The following is a 12,489-nucleotide window of genomic DNA, read 5'->3' as shown; positions in this document are numbered from 1 at the left end:
TGCATCTGATGGGGACAGGGGGAAGCACATGGACCAACCACAGCTATTGGTGGAGACCGAGTGTGTTGTACTTTACTTCTATGTTGGAAGCTGTGACCGTGTTGTCTGTGTTCATGACATATAGGGAAAATCCGCATACATATTTCTTTCAGTGTTTTTAACATTCCTAATATGCACAATTACAATGAGCTTCTATTTGATTTATGGTGTAAGGCTTTCGAAACAAGACAGAAATACAGTACTTTGTAAGGGATATGCCTTGTAAAGTAAAAAGATCCCAAGATGGGCTCACTCAAGTGAGTGTGCTAAATACCTTATCAGTTGAGAAAGGTAGCTTATTGTCTCGTGATGATGCTAATTTGCATACAGTACCGAGGCTTGTGGCGCATGCTTAGACTGCTCACAGCAGGTGTAACTAATTAAGCCACATTTTGTCTTTGAGAGCAACGGTCAATGTCTCAAAGGAAGACTGATTTAAATACAGTAATTTAAAGAGATACAAAGATTTATGCTTCTAAAGTTGATCAATATTTTATGAAGGGGGGCGCAGTGAAAGACAACTGTGGTTAGAGGGCGACGTTGGACTGTAATACAGCCTGCACAATTCAGTTCAATGCCTTTTCTGGACCAAGAAGTGGGGCTGTGTGAACTGAATCACAGTAAGCTATATCTGCCATTTTTATAAGCCTATCTTATTCTTTACAGTTAGAAATTAAGGTTTAATCTTAATGTTATTCAATTGTATTCCTGATAATGTCAGCGTAGTCATCTTTAAACATTTTAGCGGAAAATCCCTTGAGCCTTGCGTAACGGTAAGTTATACCCTAGGCCAGGGATAGGAAACTGGCAGCTCTTTTGTAGGCATGCGGATCGATTTCCCCCCCCCAATTTTTTTTTAGCTTAGGGTCCTCAAAAGGCTAGGAACTGTTCTGACTGCATGTGTGGGTATGCAGACCCGTGAGCCACAGTGGCCCCTCATGATGAGTCCCCACCCCCACCAAGATTGCCCATCCCTGGTCTAGGCCTTATCCTACAGTGCAAACGTTCACTAGTAGGTGGGATTTGATTAGTATGTTTTTGTAGTTTGTTTGTGGAAATGTGTTGATACCTGAACCAGACTACAGGTAGTAGATGGGGTCCACGTCATGTTGCACCTGCACATCTATTGGGGCCGTGATGATAGATAGACCGTTGCTATTTGATTGACGTGTGCGATGTCTGGTGTGTGTGACATCCGTTTCACTCCTCCAGTTTGTGTCTGCGTTGTTCGTTCTCTATTGAGAATGCAAATATGTCTCTCATATTCATAATGCAGTTAGTTATTACAGGAGATCATAGCCTTTTTTGTGTACTATTTATTTAGCTTTATGGGGTAAACATTCTGTTGTAAAATGAACACTGGTAAAGCAGTTTTATGTAGAAATCATGGATTTAAAAAAACGTGAGAATATAAAAACATGTTTAAAATAAAACTTGCATGTAGTAGTCATTTGCATGTCATCACTTTTTACACACATTAATCAAGTCATGCTTAGCAAATCGCAAATCGATTATATTTTTTTTAAAAATACAAGCGAGTCTTTTGTAAACAATAATGCTGTGCTACACATGAATTTCCAACTGAATAGATGGTGTTTCACATCAAACCATTAACTTTGCACAAACCCCAGCATATAAATCCTTCCTTTTTGAGTCAATAAATACTCTTCTTGTATGTTTGCAACAGTCAAATGTCTTATTGCAAGTGAATGTCAAACACACGTTTGCAAAATTAGCATCAATTGAATACAAAAGCTATACATTGATCTAAATGGAAACAGCAGAAGCCTGTTAACCAAATAAGCAGCAACACATTACATTAAGTATACAACTGAGCAGTTGAACATCTTTGTTACCTTTTCACCCTCATCTCCCCACCTTACAAGGTTTACATTAGTTGGACCAAGTCCTCTGTCGTCACCATTCATTGTCGCCCATTCTCTTCTCATATCAAACACATCGCTGGTACAAGGGACGCAGACGTGGAATCAAGAGTGTTTGGGAGTTCCGTTCTGTTTCAGCACCCTGGCAGTCCCTTACCTCAACCTTTTCAGCCCATGCAAAGTAAAGTTTCCCTCTCCCTCTTGTACAGCAGCACTTTAACAGGTGTACTAGCCCAATCCTTTCCCTCTCTTTCTACTTCAACCTGCCCTATTAGGAGATGATGCAGGAGTTGGTCTTGTTCATGGGTGGCCGGGAGTGCTTGGGGTCTCCTTTGGGGAAGGTCTCCCTGCGGCGCCTCAGAGCAGGGCTCAGCCGGCTGGACAGGTTGGTTTGCTGCAGCAGCTCCCTGAACACCTCCATCACATTGTTGTTCTCCTTGGCCGATGTCTCCACGTAGCTGTTGTTCCAGTCCAGCTCCACTGTTGACAGTACGTCGTCAGCTGCCACCTGCCGGTCGCTTCCTGCTCGATCTGACTTGTTGCCCACCACCACGATCGGGGTGTACTTGTCCTCCTTGACCTCCAGGATCTCGTCGCGGAGGCTCTTGACGGCCTCCAGCGACTCTGCGTCGTCGACCGCGTAGACCAGGGCGAAGGCGTCGCTATTCTGGATGGAGAGCTTGCGCATGGCAGGGAAGGAGTAGCTGCCGCTGGTGTCCAGGATCTCCACGGTGACCTTAGAGCCACCGATGTCGTACTCCTTGCTGTGCATCTCCTCCACGGTGCGCCGGTGCTTGGCCTCGAAGGTGTCCTGGAGGAAGCGGCGAATCAGGGCCGTCTTGCCCACGCCGGCCGCCCCCAGGAACACCAACCTCACCTGCGTCTTCTCCTTCACCTCTAGAGACATGATACTGATATTTGTCTGGATGACGATATGCTTCTAAAAGGGTCTTTAAACTGGCCGCTCAGTCACTGACAGTCTCTGTCAGTAGACAGGTAGATTAGTACAACGTAAGACCAGTCAAACTCTCTTCTGGTGAAGTTGCTGTCGGTAGAAACAGCTGCGCAATTGCACACTGAGTTTAGATTGTCAGAGATTTCTGTCCACAGATTCTAGCAGAAGGTCTCTGATGGTGCTCAAAGTTCTCTTGTAGTAGGTAGGTGCTTGTCTGCCTCTGCGGTTTTCCACGCTCCCTTTTATGTGTGGTTTTGGTCGCAGGGATTCCATGCCCTCTTCTGGCAGGAGCCAATCAGTTCACGGCTGTCTATTGAGGCATATGAGCGGCCAATCACTAGTCTGCATGCAAATGTGAGTACTAGACAGATTCGAGAGGGGGAAACTAAGTGATATCTGAAAGTGTACAACGAGCTACTGGTAGGAGCAGAAGTCTGATTATCATTCAACGCCGACTCACGTAACATAAGCTCACAGATGAAAGAGCAGCCTGATCATCTTGATATCCTATTTTGTGTTTATGTGCACAGTAAAAACTACATATTTTAGAAATATAGTAAATCCACCTTGACTAGTGATTACAGTATGGACTTCAATGCAATAGAATGTGTTTGAGAGTGATAGCTTGTTGCTTGCTCTGTATTTCCTCATGGTTAAAGTCTCTCAGTCCACATCTAAATTTATTAATAATACATTTTGAATCAAATGATGACGTCCCACTTTATGACTCATGCTTGTCATTGTCGTCTACATGAACAACTCTTTGCCAGTGCAAGGACAGCCTGTCTGGTTTGCTATGGTCCTCCTGGTTAAATAAACCGTTCACCTCACATGACCGTCATGGTAATGTCTATAGGTCACGCTAATACTGTATGACATAGATGATTAGCGTGACATAAATAAGCCCTTTGGCAGTGTTGGTCTGATTATTTAAGAAGCCAAATAGTGAGCTGAATATTAGATCAGATGAAGTTAATCACAACACGCTGAATATTATATCAGATGAACTTAATCACAACACGCTGAATATTATATCAGATGAACTTAATCACAACACGTTGAATATTATATCAGATGAAGTTAATCACAACATGTTGAATATTATATCAGATGAACTTAATCACAACACGTTGAATATTATATCAGATGAACTTAATCACAACACGCTGAATATTATATCAGATGAAGTTAATCACAACACGCTGAATATTATATCAGATGAAGTTAATCATAACATGCTGAATATTATACAATGGGGAGAACAAGTATTTGATACACTGCTGATTTTGCAGGCTTTACTACCTACAAAGCATGTAGAGGTCTGTAATGTTTTATCATAGGTACACTTCAACTGTGAGAGACGGAATCTAAAACAAAAATCCAGAAAATCACATTGTATGATTTTTAAGTAATTCATTTGCATTTTATTACATGACATAAGTATTTGATACATCAGAAAAGCAGAACCTAATATTTGGTACAGAAACCTTTGTTTGCAATTACAGAGATCATACGTTTCCTGTAGTTCTTGACCAGGTTTGCACACACTGCAGCAGGGATTTTGGCCCAGTCCTCCATACAGACCTTCTCCAGATCCTTCAGGTTTCGGGGCTGATTCTGGGCAATACGGACTTTCAGTTCCTCCAAAGATGTTCTATTGGGTTCAGGTCTGGAGACTGGCTAGGCCACTCCAGGACCTTGAGATGCTTCTTTCCTAGCCACTCATTAGTTGCCCTGGCTGTGTGTTTTGGTTCGTTGTCATGCTGGAAGACCCAGCCACGACCCATCTTCAATGCTCTTACTGAGGGAAGGAGGTTGTTGGCCAAGATTTTGTGATACATGGCCCCATCCATCCTCCCCTCAATACATAACAAAAGTATTGAGGGGAGTGGTGTTCCGCGAGGAGTGCAGCCAGGTAGACACTGGAGGAGGTGGTTATTGTTGTTCAGCTGTAACACGCTGACTCAATGAAATGATGTATTAGTGGCACCTCTTTAGGAAATCCTGCAAAATTCAATATAGTCCTCGTAATCTTATTTCACTGAGAAAAAGAAAGGTGTTGTTTGTTGAACATCTGGTTTTCGACTCCAGTAACGCTTGCACAAATTAAATGTGTCTTGAGGCAGATTTGTCCTTATTGCCTGAATATTTAATACATTCTCTTTCCTCAACATCCAATTAGGTGTAGGCTAAAGCATTTCATAGCCTTTGAGTGATATGGACTGAATCACGTCGCTCCTGTGTGAGAGCCAGATGCTTTAAAGAAAGGATCCAATTTCCTTCTTAAATTTCCCCTAGGAACTGCAGCGTTTGACGGACTGTGACTGCCCCTGCCCCTGCCCCTGTCCCTGCCCCTGTCCCTGTCCCTGCCCCTGTCCCTGTCCCTGTCCCTGCCTCGTCAGGCTTTGACAGCGTGGAACCATCTTGAGCTCTGCGGAGGGACTTCCTCCCCACCACGGTGTGTACCCTATCTCAGTTATCTTCTCTGGACCACTGGCTGTGTGATAGGCAGTAGAGCAGCCTGGGAAATATAATCTATACAATCTATGTTCCAAGTCTGCCATGCACTGGTATACTGCAAGGCTGTATGCACTCACAACTCTGGAATTTTAATCAGTGTTCTAGCGTTCTTATTCTTTCACGATGTTCTGTCCACTCTGACATGACCTGAGACATTAGTGGGCATATTTGGGAGCATGTCAAGTGTCCAGAACAACCCATTTCCAGTAAATAGGCCTATCTTCTTTTTATTAGTGTACCACCTCCTTCCCATGTGACGTGGGCCTAATGGGGGGAATCCTCGTAGGGGTGTAGATAGTATATTATAGTACAGTCTGTCCAAAAGCTGCCAATGTCCCATCACCAGGCAAGACACTGGTTCTCCCTGTCCTGCTGTTAATCTCAGGGAAATGATCTATCCCTGTGCTCCTCTCCATCACAGATGAGTCCTCTGATTGTGCCTCAGCCCTCATCCACCCCAAACCATTTTGACTTTCGTGACCGGACCCACAGGTGTAAGGACCGACGCCGGAGTAGAGAAGCAGGTACAGGGAGTCAAACATTTAATCAGGAACAGACATGAAACAAGACAGGAACAGCGTCAGCTCACGAGTAAACAAGGACATAAGACAATCAATGCTGAAGCGGGGAACAGAGCGGGGGAACAGACAGGTATAGTGGAGGTAATGACAGAGGGGATTGAGTCCAGGTGAGTCCAATAATCGCTGATGCACGTGACGGGGGAAGGCAGGTGTGCGTAATGATGGTGGCAGGAGTGCGTATTGCTGGGGGAGCCCAGCGCCCTCTAGCGCCAGGGTGGAAGAGTGGGAGCAGGCATGACAACAGGTGTCTTTGTGCTGTCATGGGGGCAGTGATGGAGAAGTTTGGGAGAATGGGGGGGGGGATGATCATGTGCACTCATGCAGTCCACTTCTTCTCTAATTGCCAGTGTCCTTCTTCTCCTTGACTGTTTAATGTTCCCAAGAAAAAGCCCCTCCACCATTGTTGGACATTAATTAACTGTCATTATAAACTTGGTAGTTTGACTCCTGGATGCTGATTGGCTGAAAGGTGTGGTAAATCACACAATATACCATGGGCATGACGCAAAATTGTTGTTTGTTGTTTGTTTGTTTGTTTGTTTGTGTACTGTTCTTGGGTAAATAGTTTATAACAGCACTAAAGCACCTCGGGGGTTTGTGGTATATGGCCAAGTGCTGTATCCAGGCACTCCACATTGCGTCATGCATACAAACAGCACTAAGCCATGGTATATTGGCCATATACCACACCCACTCGAGCCTTATTGCTTAGCTAGAAACATCACAACAACAAAAAAAACATTTTAAATCCCTTCAATCTTTACAGGAACATGCATTACAAAAACCCTTCATTTTCCAATCATTACAAGAACATACATTTCAATCTAATTAGTTAATACTTTGTGGGCAAATGTTGGGCTGTCCTTGTCTTTCTGAAACAGTATAATTGAAACTGATCCTAGCACCCGGCTTGGTTGATACAGGGAAATACTAACGTGCTATTATTAAAGTGCTGCCTATCAGCATCAGAAATAGACAGGCGCTTGGCTCAAAGCCCTTGTGTAATGTGGACGTGTTCAGTGCCATGATTCCCTAAGACCCTGTCTATGTCTGTAGCCCTGAGAGGAACACAACCACAGGAGGCTGGTGGCACCTGAATTGGGGAGGACGGGCTTGTGATAATGGCTAGAGCGGAATAAGTGGAATGGTATCAAATACATCCCGGTTTCCATGTGTTTGATGCTATTCCATTCGCTCCATTCCAGCCATTATTATGAGCCGTCCTCCCCTCAGCTGCTTACCTATTGCATATTCAGTCTTCCCAGCCTGGTGCAGGTCTACAATTTTGTTTCTGGTGTCCTTTGACAGCTCTTTGGTCTTGGCCATAGTGGAGTTTGGAGTGTGACTGTTTGAGGTTGTGGACAGGTGTCTTTTATACTGATAACAAGTTCAAACAGGTGCCATTAATACAGGTAACGAGTGGAGGACAGAGGAGCCTCTTAAAGAAGAAGTTACAGGTCTGTGAGAGCCAAAAATCTTGCTTGTTTGTAGGTGACCAAATACTTATTTTCCACCATAATTTGCAAATAAATTCATTAAATTCACATTATCCTACAATGTGATTTTCTGGATTATTTTCCTCATTTTGTCTGTCATAGTTGAAGTGTACCTATGATAAAAATTACAGGCCTCTCTCATTGTTTTAAGTGGGAGAACTTGCACAATTGGTGGCTGACTAAATACTTTTTTGCCCCAATGTATTCTGCACTTTCGCACACGCAATGATGTTTGAGGGGAACAAAAGTGTTCGTTGTTTGCAGAAACTTATTTGTTGTTGTAATATATCAAACGGATGCGGTGGTTCCACCAATGAAGGATTCCCGCTTTTAAAAAAATTGTAAATTCTCTTGACTGCGCAATCTTCCCGAGGTTTCTGATTCCCTCAATGAAAAATGATTTTGTAATCAAAGATCCAGGCATGCATGGAGTGGAACATGATCAGATAGACATCTTCCAGTGAACATTTTTCCAATTTTTCAACTCGTCAGTCACGCATCTGCTATGATGGGTTTGACAAATCCATTCTCTATGGGCTTAATTTTAGGTTTAGTGCTTGGACGGATTCCAAATTGTTATTATATTGTATTCACTTGTACTCGCCATGGTTTCCACTCTTCCCTCATCGTAGTATAGCGGTAACTGTTCATATGGAAATGTCATTAAACCAATGTTTTGGTCTTTTGTGTCACATGTGCTGTTGTTGACCAAAGCCCTGTCATTTACACCATATGACTTACAGTCTCTTAGTTTTCCCCCTCCTCGTATCTTAGAATTCCAGAAAGCAGCACCATGTGCACAATTACCTGAGTAAACAAACACTGTCATTTGATCCGGTAATCCAACTCTAGCCAGGCCCATGTCTTCTCAACATTATGGCATTCTTATCATGGCTCATCGGATGTTTGCAAGGATGGATAGTACAGTAAGTCATAGGGGTTCACACAATCTATCCTACTGTACCTCATGTTGCCTTCCACCATAAACACTGTAGATCTCTTTTGACTTGCTTCACACCAACACGCCAGTATTGATGTCATTCTTTCCCTTTGTTATCCTCTGCAGATTTCTGACTTAAGACAGAGAAACAAGGCCCTTTTCTAAATCTTATTCATGTCCTGCGGGGTTGGTTTGGGTTGAGCCACTTCTCCTTTCTTTGGGCTTCAACACGAGTGTCACTCGTGTTTGATTTGTGACATGGGTTGACTGTCCCTGTCCTCTTCCAATATGCTCTCTAAAACGGATTAGGTTTTTGTCTGGAAGGCTGCCGGACCCAGGTCCCCTCTACTTTCTCTGTTCCATAATTAGGCTTGTCGAAATAGCATTGTGCTAAAATAGTTGCTCCTGAGCCCTCATCCTTTCATATTTGCATTTGGTCCAATGGATGTCTTAGGTTAAAACAATGTCCCACACTCCTCTCCTTGCTGTGGATTTATTTGACCAATGTTTCGGATAAAGAGCCTTTATCAGCGTGTGGCAAATAGGTCTTATTGGTGACAGACTCCTGGCATTGACCCACTGTAGGGTCTTTCATGGGCCCATGTTGTAAATAGACTAGTTAACCGGAGGTTATGTCAGCACAACATTTTCCCTCTCCGAACACAATCAAGGCAGGTGAGAAGCCGTGCTGAAGTGCTGTTTAATGCACAGGCTTATTTGGCCTATACCCCCTGCGAGGTGACGGAGAAAAATGCATGGAGGGCAGTGCAGACCAAGGCAGCTGTAATAGAAATCAGCGAGGGAGACACTGTTGTGCATACTCAACAAGGAACCAGCAGCGGCGCATGGGTAAAATCACTGGGGAAGCCAACAGCAACAGACAGTTACTTGACCTACAGCATGGTCAAGCAAGTTAATGTTTCCCACATTATTGGACCACTAAACAACTATTGATTTAGAACCTCAGTGTGTTACCGCTAGTCGCAAGGATAACAGGAGCTGCCTCCACTATTCCAGCACCATTTCAATTTCAACATCATCACATCACCTGTGCTTATTAGTCTAATACAGTGAAATCTAAAAGATACCAAAAACAATTTAGTCCAATCAACGTAAGCTAAGTGTGATGTGGCTGTCCATGATTCTCTCTGTGTGTGTGTGTGTGTGTGTGTGTGTGCGTGTTCGTGCAAGTAGAAAAACTTGTTGACTCATCCTACTTGTAGAGAAACGCCAATGCCATCCTCCTCTCTTTCATGTTGACGAAACAGTCTATCACTCTGTCATACAGTACACACTTATTTTTTGTTGTCCTAGGCTACCTGGCTAAAATGCTTGCTTGGTAGCCCAAGTTACATTCATGGACAACGTTAGCTAGTTAACAATAGCCTTCTACATCTAGCTACATATTGAACTTCCATCCTCTCAGGCCAGGAGCACAACAATATATGAATTAATAGTTGGATCAGAATCACCATTATAGTCGTTGGCCAGTACAGAGAAATAAGTAAAACCACATGTCCAAATCCCTATCTCCTTTCATAGTTAATTTAGGAAAGGACCAATTTCAGCTAGCTGGCTAGCTAGCCACCGGAGGACAACAACACAATGAGATGCAACAATTCAAGTTTTTCTGTCAATAACGTATGCTCTCAATGGGATTTCATAGGAGTGACACCAACACCTTACCACTGCTACACCTGGTGGAGCCTTGTCTGGCAGCGAAACAGCTCTTTTAGCCTCATTTACTGCTCATTAACTGTTCTTACGCTATTCTCCCTCCGCACCAAGTCAGAACCGTAGGCAAAATAAAGGGGGCATATAAACAGACAATGAAAGTTGTTACAATATTTGATTATGATATTAAGACTATTTTTTTCAGTCTGATCAAGTGTAGGCTACTAACAACAGCAGCTGCGTAGTCTAACCTACTATGTGCCCTGTCCCTCTGGCAAGGGTAAACAAAGCCGTAATGTTGTGTATTTATAGCCCATTTGTTTGAGAAAATATGAATGGGATCAAATTTGGTTTATATTCAAACTTGGGCTGACTAGGCTAATTAGACTTTTTCAAACCCAAATTATTAACTGGAATGAATCAATAAACACTAGCTGACGTAGACTGTGAATAAATATTTTATTGTCAAATCGTGTTGCTTTTTCTGTGTATAGGAGACCCCCTTCTTTAAATATAATTAATATGAACAAGTACAAGATTGCTGCAGTTTCACAGGGTTTTCATCCTCCCCAAGGCCAGGAGTTTTTCCAGGAGTTAAAAAAAACAAACATGTGACCTCTGAGCTACATAAACTCTGGTCCCATCATAGCTCATATTAAACCTTTTTACAACATTAAACCTTTTTACAAACAACAGTTTAATCACGTCATACTGTATACGGTCTGGAGTTTTACCTGGTAAGGTTACCAGATCAGGAAAAACTACAGGCCCCAGATTCCCCCCCGCCACACCCAATTTGACTGTAAGCTGTCATGCATGGAAATGATCTGGAGGCATTGTGTGTTAATGTGTAATCATGAGATATGGAGTATGAATATTGAATGTTTATCTTGGATGCCCCTCCACTAACCTACTCAATGATGTGCAAATCGGTTCAGACAAGTTTTATTTGTAGAGAAAATGAAATTGAAACATGGAGATTCCAAAAGGCAGAATAGCATCTTACATTCATTCCTTATCAGAAGACAAGTGGTAAAATGACATGACGGGGGGGATGTTTAACATAGCAGTGGCATAGCGATCAGACTATAGTCCCTGTTTTTGGTATAGGGCTACAACGGCATCATCACTATTTAAACATGCTCCTATTATGGGGGCTGAGTCACTGGCTTACCAGTGCTCTCCCATGCTATCCCTAGAAGGGGTGAGTCACTGGCTTACCAGTGCTCTCCCATGCTATCCCTAGAAGGGCTGAGTCACTGGCTTACCAGTGCTCTCCCATGCTATCCCTAGAAGGGTGAGTCACTGGCTTACCAGTGCTCTCCCATGCTATCCCTAGAAGGGGTGAGTCACTGGCTTACCAGTGCTCTCCCATGCTATCCCTAGAAGGGGTGAGTCACTGGCTTACCAGTGCTCTCCCATGCTATCCCTAGAAGGGGTGAGTCACTGGCTTACCAGTGCTCTCCCATGCTATCCCTAGAAGGGGTGAGTCACTGGCTTACCAGTGCTCTCCCATGCTATCCCTAGAAGGGGTGAGTCACTGGCTTACCAGTGCTCTCCCATGCTATCCCTAGAAGGGGTGAGTCACTGGCTTACCAGTGCTCTCCCATGCTATCCCTAGAAGGGGTGAGTCACTGGCTTACCAGTGCTCTCCCATGCTATCCCTAGAAGGGGTGAGTCACTGGCTTACCAGTGCTCTCCCATGCTATCCCTAGAAGGGGTGAGTCACTGGCTTACCAGTGCTCTCCCATGCTATCCCTAGAAGGGGTGAGTCACTGGCTTACCAGTGCTCTCCCATGCTATCCCTAGAAGGGGTGAGTCACTTCGTGCCATGCTTTTTTCCCTATACTCGAGTTCAGTGGGTTGAGTCACTGATGTGATCGTCTGTCAAAGAAGCTTGGACCTTCTTTTTTGATATTTTCAGTGGTATTGTTAACAGCCATGCCTCCGTAAAGAATATGAGAATTAAAAACAGGTTCAGCCCTTGTTTCGACCGTGATCTTGCAAAGTCACTCCACCTCAAGAATTGCATTGGGCGAAGGGCTCCACACACGCATACTCAAGCTGACTGGCTATCTATCGTTCAGGCAAATGAGAAATAAGTGCACTCAGGCTATCCGGAAGGCCAAAGTTAGTTACTTTAAGGAGCAGTTCTCTCTCTGTGGGTCTAATCCCAAGAAGTTCTGGAAAACGGTTAAAGACCTGGAGAATAAGCCCTCCTCCTCACAGCTGCCCATGACCCTTAAAGTTGATGATGTGGTTGTTACTGACAAGAAGAACATGGCTGAGCTCTTATCACCACTTCATTATGTCAGGATTCCTATTTGACTCAGCCATGCCTCCTTGCCTGTTCAGCATTTCCTCATCTCCCACCCCTTCTAATGTGACTATCCACGATGCT

At 43.8% G+C, this 12,489-nt stretch overlaps 1 protein-coding gene across 1 annotated transcript; it reads right to left on the bottom strand.

Annotated features, from left to right (window-relative positions):
- Positions 1 to 1,337: 1,337 nt before the first annotated feature.
- On the bottom strand, positions 1,338 to 3,078 carry LOC135526534 (GTP-binding protein Rhes-like). Its single transcript, XM_064955004.1, has one exon. The coding sequence runs from the start codon at positions 2,827 to 2,829 to the stop codon at positions 2,194 to 2,196; it is 636 nt and encodes a 211-aa protein (XP_064811076.1). The 5' UTR covers positions 2,830 to 3,078; the 3' UTR covers positions 1,338 to 2,193.
- Between the last annotated feature and the right edge of the window lie 9,411 nt (positions 3,079 to 12,489).

The sequence above is a fragment of the Oncorhynchus masou genome, chromosome 5 (genome assembly GCF_036934945.1).
Source record: "Oncorhynchus masou masou isolate Uvic2021 chromosome 5, UVic_Omas_1.1, whole genome shotgun sequence".
Taxonomy (NCBI): Eukaryota; Metazoa; Chordata; class Actinopteri; order Salmoniformes; family Salmonidae; genus Oncorhynchus; species Oncorhynchus masou.
The sequence above is the reverse complement of the archived record's forward strand: the minus strand, read 5'-3'. Positions and strand labels throughout refer to the sequence as shown.

Bases quoted from the DNA above. Each gene is read 5' to 3' on its own strand.
- LOC135526534 (XM_064955004.1), bottom strand. From the start codon at position 2,829: ATGTCTCTAGAGGTGAAGGAGAAGACGCAGGTGAGGTTGGTGTTCCTG.